At 37.8% G+C, this 21,896-nt stretch overlaps 1 protein-coding gene across 2 annotated transcripts in view; it reads right to left on the bottom strand.

Moving 5' to 3' along the window:
- The window catches only part of cdh23 (cadherin-related 23), a 161,495-nt gene that overhangs the window by 101,493 nt on the left and 38,106 nt on the right, over positions 1–21,896 (bottom strand). For both annotated transcript variants that reach the window (XM_088304346.1, XM_088304347.1), the window contains exon 6: positions 19,677–19,769. In XM_088304346.1, coding sequence (XP_088160472.1) covers positions 19,677–19,769 — 93 coding nt within the window. The remainder of the gene's footprint in view (positions 1–19,676; positions 19,770–21,896) is intronic.

The raw sequence follows: 21,896 nt of genomic DNA, 5'->3' as shown, positions 1-21,896 counted from the left end.
TTAGGTACGGTGTTGGCAGATCAAATGCAGAGTTCTGTACTTCCTGGTTAAACAAGCCTGATTTTTACCTCTGCTCACACAGTCTGTCAACCAAATAGAGGTTTTCCTCCTCTGATGTATCTGGTGTTGACCCGAAGGGAAGTCTAATCACAACACCTTACAGTGGAATTATAATCTTATTTCTCCCAATTGATCGCTCCAATTTACAAGCATCTTCGTGTGTCTATGTTGGCAACTCCATTCATTTCCTGGTTAATTTGAAGAGAGATCCCAATAGCAAGGCAGGGAGGGATGTTTTGTGAGAGCATTTTCACCCGCAAGCTGAAAAGGTCTTGTCATAAAAAAAAAAAAAAGGACTGCACAAATGACTATCGCTGGCATCGGGCCAAACCCGTATACGTCCAAAATAGTGATTTTTCAGAAAACCCCAAAAATGGCAAGTTTATTCAACGATTATCATTACCGCATGAAAGAGAGCAAGCCGTTTTCAACATCTAGAGTGGTCAATAATGTGGGGAAAAAAAACACGTGTGTGGATTGACCGATAGTGAATATTTTTTAAAATATATGAAATTCACCAAAAATGTTACTCATGAGGTTTTGGCCCGATGCCAGTGATATGTTAACGTTTCTGCTTGCCTCTAAATTATTTATTTATTTATTTTTTTACCTTTTGTGTACGTTATTGGACAGACAGATGTATGATGCAACACAAGAACATTGATGTGGTCAAAGTTGTCTGAATAAGCGGTTATCGTCCATAATGTATATCAATGTGACCGTGAGGCTTCAATATATCTGAATACATGTACTGCTTTTACGGGGCATACTCTTAAGTACACTTGGTTCGCTCACTCCAGTTTCAGTAAATCTAAGCCCAGTGGACATAATAGTTCAGAAAGGTTGTATTTGGGCAAAGCACATTATACAAGTTGAACTTGTCATGAATACTGAGATCTCAGTAATAAGATCCAGGTCTTTCAGGTGTTACATGACCAGACACTACTCAAGGTAACGAGGACTAAGGGGATTGAGCTCGTTCCCATTGGAAAGACCTTCTTTTAAATGGCAGGCAAGTCCCCTTTATGTCTATATTTAAAACTCATCCTGAACATACTTGTATTCTTCGGTTTGTGACTAAGCCAGAGACTTGGCATTCTTATTGTGTTTTATTGTGATTACTATTTTTATATTATTGATGTATTGCTTTAACCAACTTTGTATTAATTTTATTTTTACTTTTTGTACAACACTTATGAAAGAAAGTTGAGCTGAGTTGTATTAAGATGTCAAATTAGAGTTCATGAGTTGCTCTCAAAAAATAAAATAAAGGTTTCAGTGAAAGGAAGTCATCCGTCCATCTATCTTCTTCTGCTCGGGGTCGCGCAGGTAGCAAACTTGACAGAGAAGCCCAGACTTCTCCCCCCCCCAAGCCACTTCATCCAACTTTTCCGAATGCTCAAGCATTGCCAGGCCAGCCGAGAGACATACGATCGGCTGTCCAGTGTGCGCAGGGCCTTCCTCTGGACTACTTCTTGGTTATGCCCAGAACATTTCATTTCACTACCAGATGTGTGTGTTAAAAGAAATAAACCTGACACCCAGACGTGTGAGAGATGAATAGAGAGGAATGTGATAGCTGGGTTATACTTGGAGAACTGATTTGGATGGCTTCAGTTTTGTTGTTGTTTGTCTGGAAGAAATTGTTTGTCATCCATGCCTTCAACCCCTCCAGGCAGGCATAGAGGGCTGATGTGGGGAGATGCAAGTCCACTCTCAGGCAAAGCTCAGTGTTGTCTGCATAATTAGTGAACTGAACACTGTTTTTTATTTTTTGATGATCTGGCACTTGGGAAGCATATAGAAGGGTGCAGGGGACTGGCCCTGACCTCTGAGGAATCCCACAGGCGACTATGTGGAGCAGAGATCTTGAGACCATGGCGACACATTCAGCGCTCTCTGTGAAGTATGATGATGATGGTGACAGAGAGTTCATCAAGTGACTGAATCAATGTCATGTTGAATTAAATGACTTTTCAGAGATGCCCAATGAGAATGCTGAAATTTCAGTTTAAAAAAAGTGAATTGAATTAGAAATGACTCATTACGGTTTAAAATGGTAGAGAGGCTTCTTTGAAATTCAACTGGTCCACAATTAAGCATTTCTAATAGGTTGTCTTCTAGATTTGTTAAATGTGCCTATATTTCAATATTGTTTTTGTTAGGAAATATAATCTGTCAATAAGAAACCATATCAATAAAGGTTTAAGTATCACACTAGGTAGAATGGGGAGATTTTCTCCACCATGCAGGGAATATCCCATTGAATCAAAAAGCTTTTTTCCAAAGGAGTCCTGGGAAGACTGCATCTTGGTAAATAGGTCAGTGTAATTTTTTGTTGTGGAATTTTCTTTTTTTTTTTTTTTTTTTTTAAATTAAAACACTATACATTCACAATGTAACAATATAAAATGAATATCGCACACCAAAAAATGGCAACCAGGCATTTGCTTTATTGATATTTTCTGTAACCTATATTGGATTTGTATTCCTGCGTTCTCATCAAATTCTTTGCTTAGTTAGTTTTTTATTGAGAAAGAGCTGTCAAAAGTGAACATTTCTACTTGGAAATGGACTACCTTGCAAAATACGTGATTAATATATGGCTTTTTCAAATTTTATAAGAAATGTTAAAGATATGGTGATTTACAGGAATCCGGGACTCAGACCCCTGCTGTTAACAGAGGCAGAGCTCTAACTGTTCACCACAATAGAGCTGTGATTACGCCTACACTGCTTTACAAGGTACTTCGTACCTCCCCAACTGTCTGCTCTGCTTCCAACCAAGCAGACATCTGGTGATTTTTTACCAACCAGCCCTACTCTACCCGCTTTCATTTCATTCCTTTCACATCAGCCGTCTATGACTGCCTCCCACCTGTCGTGCCTTGTCACACTTCCGCTTACATTTTGTGATGTACAGTAATCCCCACAATCATAGGGGTTACGTATGATACCGTACCGCAATAAGTGAAAATCCGCATTATAGAAATACCCTATTTAGACACATCCAAGGCATGTTTTTAGAGCATTTACGGCACTTATATATTTGTGTGATACCCCTGGTGATTAAGTAGCCTCCTGCTACAGTGTGAGCCACAAACAAGGTGTATTTGCTCTGTCCACTACTGTGCTGAGTGAAATGCAGAGGCAAGATTTAATGTAAGAATGTGTAAATGACAAATGCAGATGATTCTTCCTTTGCTCTCTTGAGGCCTCTACACACCAATTAGACGTCAGCCGTCGGGGCCAACATTTGCGTCAGCCTAGATGTCAGTGTTAAAAATTTCTTGGTGATAGGAAAACTGTGTGGGACAAGTAAAAACTGTCTGTGAACATATTTGTAACCTTTTACCAACCTTGAAGAAAAACTAACATTCGCTACGCAAAATCAGCTCTACAAATATTACGTCCGTCTCTGCCAACCAACCAAACTTGTGTTCCAAGCCGCTGCCCCAGCAACCTATCACAACGTAGATTCAGCTATGAACTGTAAGACTTTCAAAAAGCCACAGTCTCTGCTGACTTGGTTGTTTTTTACTCCCTCTAACAAAAATGAAGAGAAAACAAAACTCAACAGCTGACACACCTGTCGAGATGGCACTGGAAGGGAAGTCGAAGGTGAGTACGGAGAAGGTAAAAAAATGGGAAGAAGCTTGCCCCCAAAAAGTTAATTTGTCACCATTGTATGATTTTATTCTAGTAAATATTCACGTTAGTGTATTTTAAATGACTTTTAAAAAAATGTTTTTGAATGGAAAGCATTTTAATTTCTTTAGTCAAAGGTCAATTTTTAGTCACACTTTTATGTCATGATGTTAGATTTCACCACAAGGTACTGTATGTTTACGTCAAATGGAACATTACACATTCTCGTATTTAAGAAGAAATCATGCATTTTCTATTTGTGTTGCACAGCCATTTTACATTAAATTTATTTGTTGTGACTTGACCCATATTTGCACAGGTGTTTGAACACCCTAGACTTGAAATAAATGTGTTGAATTGATACAATTTTATTTCATTAAGTGGTTGTATAAACAAGAATCACCTAGATCCAAATAATTGTTCTAAGTAGACTCCACATCTCCTAAGAACTGTATCTAAATTCAGAAGATTGGATTGTGTGCAACACTTCAACACACCACTTTTTACAGGCAAGATCAAAAGAGCTCAACGTTAGAGACACAAACGTCAAAAAGTATTATACGCCTGTGCGGACTCACTGGCCCACGAGAGGTCAAAATATGCACAGCAGAACAACATGGTAAATACGCTTTACACAACTGGGCAGTACAAAGCCAATGAAGGGTTGTGTGTTAATTTAAAAAAAAAAAAGAAAAAGTTAGCATTTGAAAGTTTGCAGACCTAGCTGAAAAACAAAGCAAAAGAATCACGAAAATTCAACATCGGGGTGACACAAAAAGCCATAATTCACCTTCAGAATTAGTCTATCCATAATTAAACCTATCAAAATGCTACCGTTTATTCATCCACATCAATGTGAAAAAATATACAAAAGTGATTTATATGAAGGAAAAACACTTATCTGAAATTCAATGTGTAGTTTAGTTAAACCATGTAATCTTTTTGTGAATATATTTACATTGTAAAACAGAGGCTTGAGGCAAGTGACCATAAATATTACAGTACTGTATTCATGCCGAAATAGCCGTGGGGCAAAAGAGTTCAGAGAAAACCCTGCGGACGTCCAAAGGGGATGCCACATCCCTATGTGAGCCATATGTTAAATCCTTACAAAAAATGCATTTATTGAAACACTTCATTTGATATGTTACCTCGCGACAACAAATACCCTGGCCCAGAGGAGACCTTAAAAGCTTTGAATCCATTGTGGTGGTGTATAAAGTATCAAATTGTATTCTGTGAGTGAGGCTGTTGAAATAAACAGAACGAATGCTGGTCAAAAAGTGTTCTTTTCTGGTGACAGTCTAAGTGTAGAGTAACTTTGTATTTTAGGGTCATTACAGTGCAGATATAGTGACACCTTTTCCCGTTGAGCAGCTGACAATGATTCTTGTTTGTTGGCATGCTCCTCAGACTCACCAAGTCATTATTGCTTTTCTGTTTCTAAGTTTCCAACCGCCAAGGAACCTTCAGTCTTAAAAAGCCGCCTATTTTCTCCAAACTCTAATTTTGCTTGTCTCTGTTTGTCTTCTCTAAACTGCCATGCAGTAATTCCAGAAAGTAGAGTAAACTCTTATTTTAAACGATGCGAAAAGATAATCGGCACGCTTTGAAATGCCATACAACAATGAAATTACATTTATTATTTGAAAATATTACATGGCCCCCTTGAGCTGTTATCTCATTGTGGGTCAGGTGTGATTGTGTGTTACAATGATATTAGGAGCTAAGTTTTCTGGTACTTTAGGGTGGACAGTTACATCCAAACGGGTCCTTTTATACAAGATACTTAACGGTATATGTTGTTACCTTATATTAGCGCTAAAAGAACAATAGATCATACAAGCTCAGATGTTGCCTGGGACACTGGTGAGAAATTGGCTACTGGAACACATTCATGGAGCAGGGTGTAAAACGTAGTACAGATACCATGGTCATAACCCCAGTGAAAAGGAATACATGCGGAGAATGTGGGAGAAATGGAATCTTTGAAACACACATTGAGTGAGAAAAACAACTATTGGCACAGTGTTCAAATATCATAAAATGGAAGTTGATATAGTGAAAGTTAAAGATGAGGGACAATGTATGACAATTTACAATGAAATTCATCTGTGGTACAAAGATGCTATAACACGGGAAAGCCAGGACACCATTCACCAATCACCTACAATGTAAATGCATCTATGTATGGAGGTATACAAGTCACATTCATGTACATAAACCACAAGTTGCAAATACACGACAAGGTACACATCTGCACAACATTTCAAAAACATTCATCAGTTCTTTTTTTTTTTTTTTTTGGAGAAAAGGTTTCTTTCTATTAATGTTGCTGAAAATGCCCCGCTAAAAATGTTTTGTGCCGTGTGTGCTCATATATTGACAGTTGTTGGTACAAAGAAATTTAACTTGAAACTTACAAAAGCAATGAATAATAATAATAAAAGACAGAAAATGACCTAATGAAAATCAATTAATAATGCTGATAATTTCTGTAACATTCTTAGACAAGAAATGTGGTGACAATCAAGGTAGTAAATAGTCGCTGTCCTGTAAAAAACACATATATCCAATTTTGTAATTTTGAAAAATTTTCACTTTAATGGGATGTCGGTAACAGGGAAACCCTATTCACGTAAAAAAAAAAAAAGAATAAATAAATAAAATAATAAACTGCACATAAGTGTTTTTCACAGGACAGCGACAAAATGCTCACCAACCTCTGAAACTTGAAACTATGAATGAAAAGAGAAAGCATTTATATACACAATTCTGAAATAACAAATTTGCTCAAATTACCTTTAATAATAATCTTTTATAATGAATAATATTCGTTTATGTGAAGACACTGATCATGTTAATGATTTCTCACCACAATTAGGAAACAGATTATTATCCACATTATACACTATTTTTGTAAATCTCCAACAGTGTTTACATTTTCGAATGATCACTTCTACAACAACATTAGAACATCACAATGACTCATGATGAGTGAACACTTTTTTTATTTTAAGAATATACCCGCGTCATACATATTTGGTCCTTCGGGGGGTACCTGGTTTCCACACACACCATGTTGGTGACCGTTGCCTATAAGTGTTTGTATGTGCGGACTGGTCCTTTTATCAGTGGAGGAAAGGGACAAATAACATCCTTATCTTCTGATTAGTCTTCTCCACCAACTGTCTGACCCCAACCTTCCTGTCACAGCTCATGGTTCACTGCCTCCAAATAGCTAAGGCTGTTTGTTTAAATGTAAAGGTAATCAAGTCCAGCATGCCACATGGACCCACAGAGACCGGGAAAGACAGAGCGGAGGCAGATGGGTCGGTCCTTTGGGATGGCTACAAGGACAGGCCACATCAGCAAGTCTTGCAACACCTGCCTGATAGATATGGAAAATTATCTATGTTGACTGACTAATTAAAAGTAGAGGTAAACCGTTTTGTATTCATATAGAGGTAACACTCGGAGATCTGGTGCTTTGCTTTTCGGTGCAATTAGGCAGCCTTGTTCAGAAGAATTTCTTGTGGAACTGAACCTCTGGGCAAATAGTGTATTGGATTTAAAAGAAAAAACATTACCAGCTTTAATGACATGCAGATACAGGATTGGACAACAAACTGATGCTTCAATATGTAGACTCCAATTTAATGTGAATTAAAATGATTGCTATTGTACAGACTGGAATGTTCAATTTTGAGCATTACCAAAAACATAGATGATGTGATCTAACCATCATTGTATGAACACTGTGCTGTGGTAGTAGTTTGATGAGGTGTAGAACTACAACATACTGATGAGTGCTGAATTGTCCAGTAGATTATCATACAAAACATGACTGCTGTAGGCCTAGTCCATAAAAGCCCGCCTTGGTCAGAAAACCCAATAAGAATATTCAACTCGTTAAGATGCCCCATTAAAACAGATTAAATGACCCCAGGGGGGAAAGGTAGTCTATCATAGCATAATAAAATAAGAGGTTTTTGAGAAAAAGCTGTTTCCCAAAATAGTACAAATAACTGGACCTTCTATCGAATATCTTCCAATGAAGCAGTTACCTTATCGACTTTATTTCAAGAGGTCGCAAAACAAAATTAAATGCAAATGAGAGTCAATCTGATTATCATATAAACGCACATATCCTGGGAGGCAGGACTATCTGGCCTTTATGTACTTTATTTTGCAACGTTTTTCAAATTTCTCCATAAAATGTCGAAACCATTTCATACTATAAAAACAGAAGGTAGCATAATAATTGAGACGTGTCCGTTAGCATCAATTGTTGCTGTACTTTTTTCACCTGGAACAGTTATTCAGAGGTAACAATAATTGTGGCTGTCAAGCTAGAAAACCAGCAGCACATGTCATCGGATCTTAATTAAAATTGCACGAGGATTTGTATAAGCACATGCAAAGCAAAAAAAGGAGTGTTATTTTCATGGAAAAAAGAAAACAAACAAAAAAAACAGCTGGTTCAGTGACCATCTCCTAATCTGAATGTTGCTATTTGTTTGTGGTGCCTTTTCTTTTCAATAAACTAATACTATGCAAGAAAAATTTACTCCAAAACTCTCATTGTCTAATTTCCTATTTAGGCCCAATCCTATTACTTCCCTTTAAGACTATCTTTGTCTTTCACCTCCCCTTTTAACGTGTTTGGGGAGGGGGGGTAGACAAAGGAAGGAACAACAATTGCTTGTGTTAACTGTTTTCTTTCCAGTACTTTAAAAGCAACACTAACGTGTACTATGTTCACCTTGCAACTCATTTCAGATTTTATTTTTTGCCCAGATACAACACATCTGATTTTTTTTAATGCAGTGTGAAGTGCACAATTCTGATTTTTTTCAAAACCAAAATACACCTCTTTCAAATGCGGATTGAAATCAAATATGTAAGTGATGTGTCTGTAGTATGAATGCTCATCCACACACACCCGACCTATACGTCTTTAACTCATTTACTGCCATTGACGGCTAAAGACGTCAAAGATCCTTTTTTAATTTTTTATTTATTTATTTGTATTTTTTTTTTTTACTCGGATGGTAGTGAATGAGTTAAAAGCCCAATATGGGGTGGAGAAAAGAGTAACAGAGTTGTCTTTATATTTGACTTCAATTTAATCCCATTTGAATCATGAAGTGTTAAGTGGAGAGTTGCGGTGATTGAAATTCAGCCAGGTAGACTGTTCATTTATCACACGTGGGAATGATGTGACATCTTTAGTAGACGTCTCAATTAAATGAGTGTGAAGAGCATTGCCTCAGATCTCCTCAATATTTATACTTCCTCCCTATTTTTATTTTTTTTGGGTGGTGCACATCAGGGTGGGTTTGCATGTTCTCCCCGTGCCAGTGTGGATTTTCTCCAGGTTCCTCCCACATTCCAGAAACATGCTTGGTAGGTTGATTGGACGCCCCAAATTGACCCTAGATGTGATTGTGAACGCGGGTGGTTGTTTGGCTGTGCGTGATGCGATTGGCTGGCAACCAGTTCAGGGTTTACCCCGCCTGCTGACTGAAGACTTCTGGTTTAGGCTCCAGCATGCCTGCGACCCTTGTGAGGATAAGCGGCTCTGATAATGGATGTTTTAGTGTGAGGTAGGTATCATTAATTACTGTCAGGTGGTATAATCACACAAGCAGCATGGGTTTCCTCAGATCCACGATGTGTGTCCTGTGAGAGTAATCTCTCGAGCACCCACTCCACCGCCTCCAAATATGCTGGGGCCAGTGAAGTACTGCTTAAATTCTGATATGATAATGTGGATTTGTCATTTGAGTACTAGTATAACTTTATTGTTGTGCCTAAATGTATTCATTCTCTTCATCTTTGGGTGCGGGGGAAAAGAAAAGCATAGGGGACTATACTAAATAAACAAGAATTTTACTTTAGCCTTAACTTTATCATACTTTCCATGATTCAGTGACTGTTAGAGGCAGACGACCACTACATAAGTTTCTCAACTCTATGCCAAAGTTCCATCTTTTCACAGGAACACCATATGGGATTCAATACACAATTGACTTTTTTTCAAATGATGCCCTGTCTATCCTCTCTCCTTGACTCACACTGTGCACTTCTTTTCAAGTCTTGTAAGTGCATGTGAGTGTGTGTGTGCATGTGTGTGTTTTACAGCACTGTGACCTCCGGACCCCTGAATCTCCCTGTTCTACTGCTTGCTGCTATAGATACACCACACTCTCCAGTATATCCATGTCTCTTTCTGTCTCTAGTGTGGGCAATGCGGTATTGTCAGAGTAGAAAAGGACTCTATTCCCATGCAGCTTAATGCCTGAGGTGTTTCTCAGCGGTAGAAACACGCTGTGTCATAAGCAAGGTTATTATAGCGAAAGAAAAAGAACGAAATGATAACTAAAATTGCAAAAAACATTTTCATTAATGACCTAAAATAAAAATTATTAAAAAAAAAAAGATAACTGTCTGAAAATTCAGTTCACATTTACATCACCCGTTTATAAATATAGGGACAATGGCCGTTTTTGTCTTTTTCAATTATTTTAATACATGAGATTTTGGGGTGAATTTGAAATCTTTCCATTCATCCATCCATCCAGTTTGACTGACTGACAGATAAAATCAAGCGGGCACGTGGCGTGTAGTGTGTGGTGTGAAATATGAGAATCCGAGCAAACAATCCCCTTTAAATTTGGTCCCCTGGTAAAACAAGAGATGGACAGCGACACCATCCTAGCGTTATTTAAGACGTGAGGGTTGTGATGCTTCTCACGTGGGAAGCAGAATTATGCACTGCACTTATTGTACTTCAAAGGCTGTGGACTCTTATACAGCAGCCGGACTTTATTTGTTGATGGTTGTTTTTAAAATTATATTGTTGTTATTATCACATAATTTCTGTGAATTATTTTAAGTCCTGGACACAAGAAATGCACCAAATAATAATAATAAAAAAAAAAAAAACTAAACTAACAATGATGAAAAGATTAATAATTAAATAAAAACTATATTGAAAAATTACAAACTATTATAACTCTTCTTACAGTGCATTATTGACTATATTGGGCATATCAGTTAACGTAAATTGGTAAAAAAATGCAGATAATAATCCAGACTACTTTTTTTTTTTTTTTTTTAACTATAACCCCAGGGATCGTTCATTTTACACACCGTATTGCAGTGCTTGAATGCAAGTGGTTGCTTCCAAAAAATATTAAGTGTGCATTTCTGAGCTTTGGTGTATAAATTCTTTACTGATCTCTTTCAAGAGGCGGCCTTGCCAACTGAGACGAATTCCAAATTAGACTATGCTAGACCATAAGTATTCTCTACATTTCAAACTAGCAAATGTAATGACTATGTGGCTTTAGAATTCTTAGTGAAAATCCTGTAAATGTCTACTTTCCACACACGCCGCACCTCACCGACACGTTACTATACGGCTTTGCTGTTATCCTTTACAACACACGTAGAAAAGAAGTGAGCCAGTCTGGAAGGAGCGACGCTTAAAGTGAGATTCGAGCTGACACAGGGAAATGAACAGAGAAACAAAATGTGCTGATAAACTGTGACACTACCATTTGTAATCACTTCATGTAGCTCTGCAGCAGAAAAGAGAGAGGAGGGAGAGATAGAAGTACACAAGAAAAGTTCTGCATGTCCAGCAAAGAGTGACACCATTACAAATAAACCAAACTCACATTTTCTATAGAACAAGGCTGAGTACAAACCCTATTGTCTAATGATAAATCAATGAAAAAAATGATGACACTAATGAAAAATGCTGTTTTGTGTAATAATCAATCACATTGATGATCAATGTGACAAGCCTAAAAGTCCTTTTCAACTCGTACTGTACTTGTATTTTAGTTTTGACGCTTTAATTGATGATTGCAGTTCTTTAGGAGATGGTGCTTAAAATCCTCCCAAACTCAGTCTCTCAATTCACTAACACCGTGGCTTATGCTTTTTTTTTTCTCCGTTGCTGTTATTCTCTACGAGTCAGTGGCTGAGCACATAACTCAATTATACATCACAGCATTTATGATGGGGACACCACAAATGGAGGAATGACAGGGTTCACTTGGATGAGAGAGGCATCTTGGTGCGGCTATAACTGTACATTTCTTACTAATAGTACACAAAGATCCCATGGGAAGTCTGCTTCTGTGCTTAGGTTGCTCCCTCTACAACTCCACCCCTGATAAGTAGAAGAGAATGAATAACTGGATGAATTGTGAGAACGTGGGGTCCACACTGTACATTACTTTTCTCATTTTTGCGCCTCTGCGATTGGCTGGTAAATATTTCAGGGTGTACTCCGACTACTGCCTGAAGACAGCTGGGATTGGCGCCAGCACCCCTGCGACCCGCGAGAGGAGAAGCAGTTCAGATAATGGATAGGTTTTTGAGCATTTTTTTATTATTATAATTTGTTTATTTAAATATACCCATCAGATCCCGGTCAGGGCGAACGGTAGCATTAAGTTGAATCCCTCGGCAAGACCCCTTGAGCTTTCCACCGTTTTCAAGCCACTGTCGCAGGTTCCTACCGGAAGAGCATCCCACGTTAAAAACTGTGCCAAACATATCATGTGAGTAACATGCTATGGCAAACACCTAACTGAAAGGGACCAACCCCAAAGTCGAACTATAGTACCCTCAGCATGACCTATTTCTGCTCTGAATACTATGAATGTGTCAAGCTAGAGGCCCCAAAAGTGATGCGAGGTCCACCTCACCTGGGTTCTCATAAAAATCTAAGAATCATCATACCCGTTGCACAGTATTGGACTGAAAAGCACATTTCTGGGATTGATGGTTTGACTTTTTGACCAGTTCTTATTTAAATGGTTGGCTCCAGTTTATCAGTAATCATTCTGGCCTTAAGGAATCAAACTAAGACCTCAAAAAAAACTACAGTAAAGTCTCTTTATAAAGTTTTGAGTCAGGAAAAATGTCTCAAGTGCACAAAACTTTGGACATCGAACAGTCTTAAGGACACACATCAGCAAAGAGCATGAGACCTCAACATATTTGACGAGAGCGCAGAATCATTATCATGGGGTTACCTCTGTACTTGTGTTTAGTTTTTCTGCATCTGGGTTTTTGTTGCACTCTTTCTTTCAAAAGGATCCTTCTCATTTAGAGGCGATGAGAGAAGAATGTGAGAGGAAAATATGAATGAAAAACTCTAGAAGAGCCTTGGTACATGAGTCCATTTTTTTGGACTAGTTCTGTACCAGACAGAGATTATGAACTGATAATTAATTGCATCCATGTTCGGCAGTAATTTAGCAGTAATTGGCTAATTATATAAAACAGTTGTTTAAGTTCATAAATGCACCTGTTACTTTCAGTAGACAATGTGCAACTTTTTTTTTTCCAACAAGCATTCCAGGACTTATTTGTGTTCATGTGAGTGCCAATGGGCAGAAGTGAAATAGAGTCGTGGGGTTTTAGTTTTGAAATTGGAGTTCTGAAGACAAGATTGAAACTACATTTCCCTGCTAAATTTTCTCACGACTTCTACCTTCCCAAGCATCCATGCATGCATTCACCCAGTTCAGAGTAATTCCATCAGAATGTGGGCAAGAGATGTGATACAATCACAAATTAACCAAACATGCTTGCTTTTGGAATGTGGGAAGAAACCAGAGAACTTTGAAAAAAAAAAAACATGGAAGCAAAGAAGAAGTTACACAGAAAGGTTTGAGCAAATATTAGAACCAGGTGCTGTGACTGTGAGCAAAAAAGAGAGCATATTTTAATCAATGCCACTTACCTTTCTTTGAATTTTAGGATGGATTTGACGAAATCGCAAAGGCTATACAATTCTATTATGGAAACTATGGACATGTCCGGTAGTTTAATGACACTCATACTAACAGCACACTATTGCTGTTGCCACAAACTCAGTATTAAATGTGCGTACATCATAGTGTATAAATATCCTACAAAGCAGGAAAGACTAAAAAGATGCACAACTATCATCTTGTTAGTAAAACCTTGTCAGAATTCTCAGTTCTGCCAAGTGAGTGTCATTGCAAAGGAGAGAGCCGAAGGCATTGTGGGGGCTGGAATGGAGGGGAGGGTCCCCACACACTTGAAAGAAAAGGCAGAGAGGGACTGACAGGTTGATTTATTCAAAGAGTAAGGAGTGGGTGAATCAAACTTTAATGGCTTTTGGGAGAGCAAGCCGTTCTCTCCCTCCCTTCAATCTTGCCCCACTCATGCCGTCTTTTCTTGTCTGCACCCACTTTCCTTTCTTCACCTCCCTCTTTCTCACATCTCAGCCCCCCTCTCTCGTCATCTCATGATGGTCACTCTTGTAACAAAAGCCTCTCCTTTTTTGACAGATAAATATGCACTCATCTCGACATAGCTTGTAAATCAAGGTGCTCTTCATGCTCAGTGAGCTAAATGACAGAAAAATAAATAGAGTAAGCGGAGGTGATTTAACATCACAAGGCATATAGTCCATGTAATGCCTCTGTAGCATTTTAGCGTCAACCCCTGACATGACAAAAGATGCAGGGAAAAGTTGTTCTCCAGATCAAACAACACACATATGTTGCCCTTTGCCATCAATGTCTTAAAAATAGATTAAACTTACACATTCAAGTCTATTTTAAAGTACGCGACCTTTAACGTTAGACTCTTTGAAGGTGCTTTGCATTTCCATCCATCCATCAATTTTCTATAGAGCTTGTCCTGAGGTCGCCAGGTAGCTGGAGCCAATCCCAGCTATCTTTGGGCAAAAACTTAACACCTTTATTGCTTGCTGCATTAAGATATCTTGTCACATCACAATTGAGTGGAATTTGTGCGACTTAGTCTAAGAGGCATATTGCTGGAAGCGCAAATGAAATCGCCTCAGTGTGGTCCGACTTCATTCTAACGTAATTTGATGGACCCACCCATCCCAATATGAACACATTCTCATTCAACTGACGGAAAGGTGAAAAGACCACATTCTACTGTCTGGTATGTGACTTTGTCAAGAGTGTGAAAACATCTCCTGCCGCTTGAAAATCTACTCCACGCTTTATCAGTACAGTATGCCTACAGTTAGATTTTCAACTGTAAAGTTGCATTTCATAATATCATGATATTCATAAAACAAATCAGTGGTGCATCTCCTGCTACTGTTTGAGAGCATCCTTCTCTCTCATGCATCACTTAGCAGTGGATCTTGACTGTTTATCTGGGCACATGTGCTCCGATATGTAATTAGACAATACTATTATACAGGAAAAAAGATGAAATAAGGTATCATACTCTGAATAGTTGTGATGTTGCCTTTCTATTTATTTATTGTTTGCCAATTTTCGTCATTGGAATTCAACATAGCGGTAAACGTGAAAACGATTATTTCATTCTCACTCAAGTTTTTTGTGTGTGTGAAGAGTCATTGAGTTTTTATCACACTATAGAATAAGATAAACATTCTTTATATTTATTATTGCTGTTTCAGTCATTTTTCTTTCATCAAGCTCAAAGAAAGTACCTTTAGGAGTAAAAGAAGGCTTCCAACAGAGAGTGCTGCGGATCTGGACATATAAAGCTACAAACACAGCGCAAACATAACAAACTCCATGCATGAAGGCAGAAGCCACTTACTGAATTGTTTTCTGTTTGAAATCTATGCGCAAACAGCTGGTTTAACAGCTTGAGACTGAAGATAATGTTACCATATGCACTGTATCAGCTTCAAATGAGTGAGTGGGATTTGAAAAGACCAGATTAGTTTGTGGAGCAGCTCATCATGTTACTGTAAATTCCAATCAGAACTGGCAGGCATAAAGAAAAGAGCAGATGGATAAAACTGTAATGGCACAACCAAAGAAAATATTGACAGGAAAACAAGTTCAAGGAGGATCTAGTCTGTGCACAGCTAACTTACTGTCCATCAATAAGGTGGTCTGGGGGCTCGACGGTAAGAGACAGAAAAAAAATACACTTACAAAAAACTAGATATGTGACCCCTTGAATTATTTATTTACCCGAATTGCTTTATAACCTTTTCTACGGCAAAACCCACTAATGGGTAGAAAAAGTATGTGAACCTTTGTCTTTATCAAAAGAAGTTGCCTTGATTCAACTTCTGCGAATTATGTGCTCCCAAAAGGTTCAGATGCATTACTTGCAACTGTATATGTACTATAATACCGGGTTGACCAGTCCTCTAGAGCAGGGAAACTTAAGACGAGTATCAGGACAGGCTAATATTGAAAAGGTATAAAAAAAGAAGCGACAGAAATCATTTGTGATCTTCTTAAAGAAGCTTTTAGTTCAAAAGAAACAGTTTGAGAGGAAGAATAAAAGGAACTGTGACCATTGTCTAAAGCTAATGTTGGAACTTGACCATCGAATCAGTGCAGACACAGGTGTCCTTCCTTTCAGAGTACAAAGTCTTTAGCCAGAAGGCGAAAATTTCTATCCACAGAATCGCCCACTTCCTTTTGTTCACCGCAGAATAAAGTTACATTCATTTTACACAGTCATAATTAAAAAAAAAAAAAGGGTAGGCACAGCCTTAATTCAGACACATAAAGCAAGTCTAGACCCAAAGACTTTATGGTAAATAATCACAGTTAAGCAACAAGAGATATGCGAGACTGTAGTTCAATAAAAACAGCAGGTAAATGTGTTATTAGGATAGCATGCAAAGGAAAACACTTCATTAAGTCCTGACACATGAGGCTAAGTGATTTCAAAGTATCAAGGGAAGTAGTCTGGAGACATCTGGAGGTAAGTGAAAGGAGGGTGCATACAATGGAATCCACAAAGAAAGAAAGATATAAAGAGCAGCCAGCAACAGATGAAATACCGAGTGTCCCATTTAGTCTTTTTAGTTCATATTTACCCCCACCCTTTCTCCTTAAATCCCACATCCCTCCCGATGCGGCTCAGGGTCTTAGTGTCAGGCGGAATTTTCTTTGAGACCTGAGCCGGTCAACCAGTAGCCACTCGACTCCGCAGCCACAACAATTTATTACAATACAGGAGACACAGCAGGAGCAGACACTGGGCTTTTATTGGGCTGGATAAATCCCATTCAATCTTCATATCAGGTGTACTCGGTTCAGATAGACACGATGGGATTCGTTTGTGGGTGTGTCCGCACATGTCTATGTGTTTATTAGACTGTCTCTCAAATCAATAATATAGCAAACTATAAAATAGTGAATGCACTTAACTACTAAGATTCAAACAATAAGGTCACAAAAAAAGTCTTCCGAATATTTAGCTTTCAGGAAACATTTTATTGAATGAGTCAGTTTATAATACTACATTTGCATTATCAAAGACAGGATAAAACTGTACTTTATCAAATGGAGAAATTGCTTTAATGGAATGAGAGTATAAAAGAAAATGTAAACAAATTGATGACCTAAAACGAATTAACTGGTGTAATATAATTACATTTGCTCTAATTGATAATCGCACACGTCAGGATAAGAGTGGCTATTTTAGTCATACGCAATTTTTATGGTCATTCCAGTGTATGAAGACAGGTAATGTACAATATGTGCATGGCAATATCCCCCATTTGAAACAGCTCCTTTATAAAAATCAGCTTTGCAGACATTATTCCTGGGGATATTTACACTTCTTGTCTCCACACTCTGGTGGCTGAGTGTGTGGGTTGGTCTTGCAGTTCATTAACACATACAGAGGAAACAGTAGAAGTCCACCTGCTTCCCTTCACCCTTTTTATGGCTCTACAAATTAAAATGGCATTAAGACACACAACCCCCAGGGCTGCTTGACTTGTTAAATGCATTGCGCTGTGCAGTGCTCCTCGTCTTCTGCAACTACAGAATTATAGTCGTTTCTGCATTTTGAATCCAAAATTGCTGAAATACTGATTGGAAGATCTGTTGATCGATGATTTTCTTAATGAATGTTTAATCAAAGCAGAACAGCAGCAGGCTTCCGAAACATAAACATGTTTATAGTACTTTCATGTAAAAAAATAATTACAAACAGCCTAGTTGTTTACCTCCACATAATCATTTCGGTTCCTATAAAGTGAAAATGACATCTACATTTGAAAAACTCCAGAGGACAGTGTTGTTAACGACCCAATAAAGGAAATCATAATAACTAAATAAAATGTAGCTTCAAGATTATGGAAAATGAAGTCATTGTCTTCGCTTCCAAAAACTGTGGTCATGTCCACTGAATATGAGAAACCAAGAAGAAATGGATATATATATATATATATATATATATATATATATATATATATATATATATATATATATATATATATATATATATATATATATATATATATATATATATATATATATATATATATATATATATATATATATATATATAAAAAAAACCATTATTCTATAGTCACTAGAGAAATCAAAATGGTTTTCACAATATATACCCATATAATGCTTGAATTAAAAGGAAATAAAGACCAAATTAACCTCACGAATTACTGTGCAATCTCACTAATTAATTCTAACTTCAAAATCATTACCAAAACACTTGCATACACAATAGAAATACCTAGTCACCCCTATTTTGATCTACCCGACCCAAAGTGATTAACCTGTTGCAAAGTCAGTCAAACCAAACAATAAATTTTATCACTAGATTCAGAAAAAGCATTTAACAACGTAAACTGGCCATTTCTAGATGAGAACTGCCTACTAGCAATAGATCTCCCGCCTCAAATACAAAAAAAAAAAAAAAATAGTGAACAACAGCTCTCCATCTCCACAAATTAACATAGTCGTCAGTTTGTTTACCTTCAAACATGATACCAACTCAAACTAACGTGATTCAGCTTTGAATTATCTTGTTCGGACAGGGACATTATCAAATATATGGTATCAAATATTTCCGAATAACCAGCCAATAGCTTTTATTATTACTATTTTTCATTGCAACTCAAGTCCCACAGCAGAGACACTTTGCAGCTTTATATTGCTGCGAGTACTCTTTCATGCAGTGCGTGGTATGTTCCAGCCTGATGGCGTGATGCCATGGCATTTTTTGTTTTAAATGAGTGTCATGGGGGTAAGGATGCTACATAAAAGGATATACCAAAATGTGCAAAGAAACCGGTTAAGGTGGACTAAGGGGTACAAGAAAGGTAACATGATGAAATCACTTCTTAAAATGGACAACTCGCCTTATTCTTAACGCAACCCACAAGATTGTGTGCTATTAGACAAGACACATATTGACAAATACGTTAGGATAAGTGAAAAGAGTCGAACTTGGGAGGAAGGAGAAAACATTACCAGCTATTGGGTCGGTCTAAATAGTCCTCTTTATTTACTTGGCTTTAAGGGATTGGGGGAGGGAAAAACACAGAGACTTTGAAGATTTGGAGAAAACTCTGAAAATTATGGACTCAATATAAACACAAGATGTGTTTGTATGTGGGTGTGGGTGTGAGTGTGTGGATTTAGCTCCCTATTTGAAGTCCTGCACTCCACTCTGGCAATTACTTCATATCATGGATTAGATGAGTGAGAGGGCAAAGAGGAGAAGGATGGAGAGTAGTGAGGTACCATATCCAGCGAGAGGTCAGAGAAGCACAGAAACGTGTTATGGGGCGCGGGGAAAGCTTGAGGTCTCTTGAAAGGGAATATTTTCCTTCCTACAAGGTAGGTTGTACAGTCTCTCAAACATTAGCTCCAAGTAAAGTCCTCAAATCGGGAGTAGATGCCAACAAAACAATCTTTATCAGTTTGACATGTGTAAGCAAGATGCTCCAGTTTTTACTGACTTTCCATATATCCGAGATTTTACCATTATTGCACTTTTTCACAATTTAGAATTCTGATTCTGACTAAAGTTTTTAGGTGATGTATTGCAATTTTGTTTCGGATTTTCAGCATGTAAATGGTGAACCTATTAAATAAAACTGCAACCATTGATTTAGTCAATATATTTTTATACAGGTTTAAGCAAGTTATTCTCTCATACTCTTTCAGCCTTACCTCTGGGATGTGCACAGTGTAAGGCTGCCCATGGAAGATTGGTGCGTTATCATTCACGTCTCCAATTTGGATGTTGACAGTGTCTTTGACCACCTGAGGAGGAAATATCTAGGTAAAAATATGTCCTCCACTCGCAACACGAATTGTGATTCCAGAAAGGTTGACAGAATGTGTGAACATTGACAATACTTACATTTACAACAATTGTAAAATTTAAAATAAATAAATAAGTAAATAAACAGGAATCGGTCCTCATCACAGTACAGAAACAGCATAAGTTTGAATACTAATGCAGGGAAGGTTCCGGTGCTAGTTTTACTGGATCTCAGTGCAGCATTTGATCGAATTGGTCGTAAACAGGTTAGAAACTTTGGTGGGATTAAATGGAACAGTCCTAAAATGGTTTAAGTTTTACTTCGAGGATAAGAGTTACTTTGTGACCATTTGAGGTATTAATCAAATGGCTATGACACATGGGGTCCCTCAAGGGTCAGTCCTTGCATCCCTTCTTTTCAGTTTGTATGTTAAAATGCTTCAGAACGCAAATGTTGGCTATCACAAATGACATCAGTTCAAACCATTTATCCCGTCACTGTTTTGAGCAAATTAAACGGATGATTATTGTAACAGTCTCCTCACTGGACTCGCTAAAAAGAGCATCAAAACGCTGCAGCTCGGGTTCTGACCAGAACAAAGAGATCAGAACATATTACTCCAGTCTTAAAGGCTTTACACTGGCTCCCAATTATCTGGAGAATCGATTTTAAAATTCTGCTAAAGGTCTATAAATCACTGAATGGTTTGGGTCCTGAATACGTTCACGAAATGCCGAATGAATACAAACCCAGTAGGGCTCTGAGGTCTGCGGACTCACGACAAGTTTATTTACATGAAATACTTTTTTATGGAATTCTATTGAATTTCTATCGATATCCTCAGTCTTATTGATCTCTTGGAATTGTGCATTCACATGCACTGTTATAAAGCTTTAAATAGTGTTCAAGTAAATTTGTTGTCTCAGCATTTTACAAAAGGGTGAGATGCAAAAACGAGGTGATTATTGCATTCGCAATGCCTATTTGGGGCCATTTCCCTTTTAATCAATGGCGGCTCATCAATAGCGAGTGCTAGGGTGCCCAGTCCTACTGCCCAGCTGAGTCACATCGAAAGGAATAAATATAGAATAATGAAAATGAAAACTTATAAATAAATACTCAAAATTTGTATCTGTTTTGATCTGCTTTTGTCACTGGTGCTTCTACTTAACAGGTGACAGGTGGCTAAAGCAAAGTTTTTACTTTTTGGACCTGATTTGACACCTCTGCTCTCATTAAAATTGTGACATTCGCAGTAGGCCCTTGTGCCAAACACGTATTGGACACCGAAGGGCGTTGAAGTCCACCGGAAGTCCACAATGTAAGTGGTGTTCGTCTAAGGTGTACCCATTTTATGTCTTCATATTCAACTCAATATTTCGAGAGGAAAATGAGATGTAGACTAATGGACTTAATTACAGGTTTCTAAACACAAGAAAAGACATACAGGATAAAGTGCAAACTGTCTCAGAGTATCTTAAGAGAATCTGCGGCCGTCTGTCCTGCATGGTGACCAGGTAGCAAAAAGGTGAGAGCAGGGGTGTCAAACATGAAGTCCGCGAGGGGAATCAGGCCCGCAAATGGGTTTAATGTGGCTAATGCCTAGTTGAGATGGAGGAAGGAATGGATGTCATTCATTTACACAACCGAAAGACATGGTTTGTTTGAAAAAAAAAAAAAAAAAAGTGCAATTTAATCAAACATAATTTTGCTAAATATGACACAAAGGTAACATGACAAGGATCAACATTCTTATAACTTCATTAATTAAATACATTGCGCCAAGCAATGCATTCTGGGAGCCATAACTCTGCAAAATAGGATGATATGTATGACAAGAGGGTACAGGCAAAGTGTTGTTACATTCCATCTACGTGCATGTCACAAAAAACAAGAAAAAGAAAACAAAAACTCAAGAATATATTTTCTGTATTGATAGCACACGCTTTTATGTGGACATAAAAGTAAGCTTCATGAATACTGCTTGCGAAATTAGCAAGTTATGACCCATTTTCCATGCACATGCATTGCATTTGATGGCTGGCACCAACGTCTGTGAGCTTGGCAGGTACTTACGACGCCATTTTGCAACAAGATATTAGCTCGCTGATTGCTGAGGTGATAG

This window comes from Idiotropiscis lumnitzeri, chromosome 9 (genome assembly GCF_059441095.1).
Source record: "Idiotropiscis lumnitzeri isolate Australia: NSW breed Sydney's pygmy pipehorse chromosome 9, RoL_Ilum_1.0, whole genome shotgun sequence".
NCBI classification, from domain to species: Eukaryota; Metazoa; Chordata; class Actinopteri; order Syngnathiformes; family Syngnathidae; genus Idiotropiscis; species Idiotropiscis lumnitzeri.
Note: the sequence above shows the minus strand (reverse complement) of the source record. Positions and strands in the feature narration are given on the sequence as shown.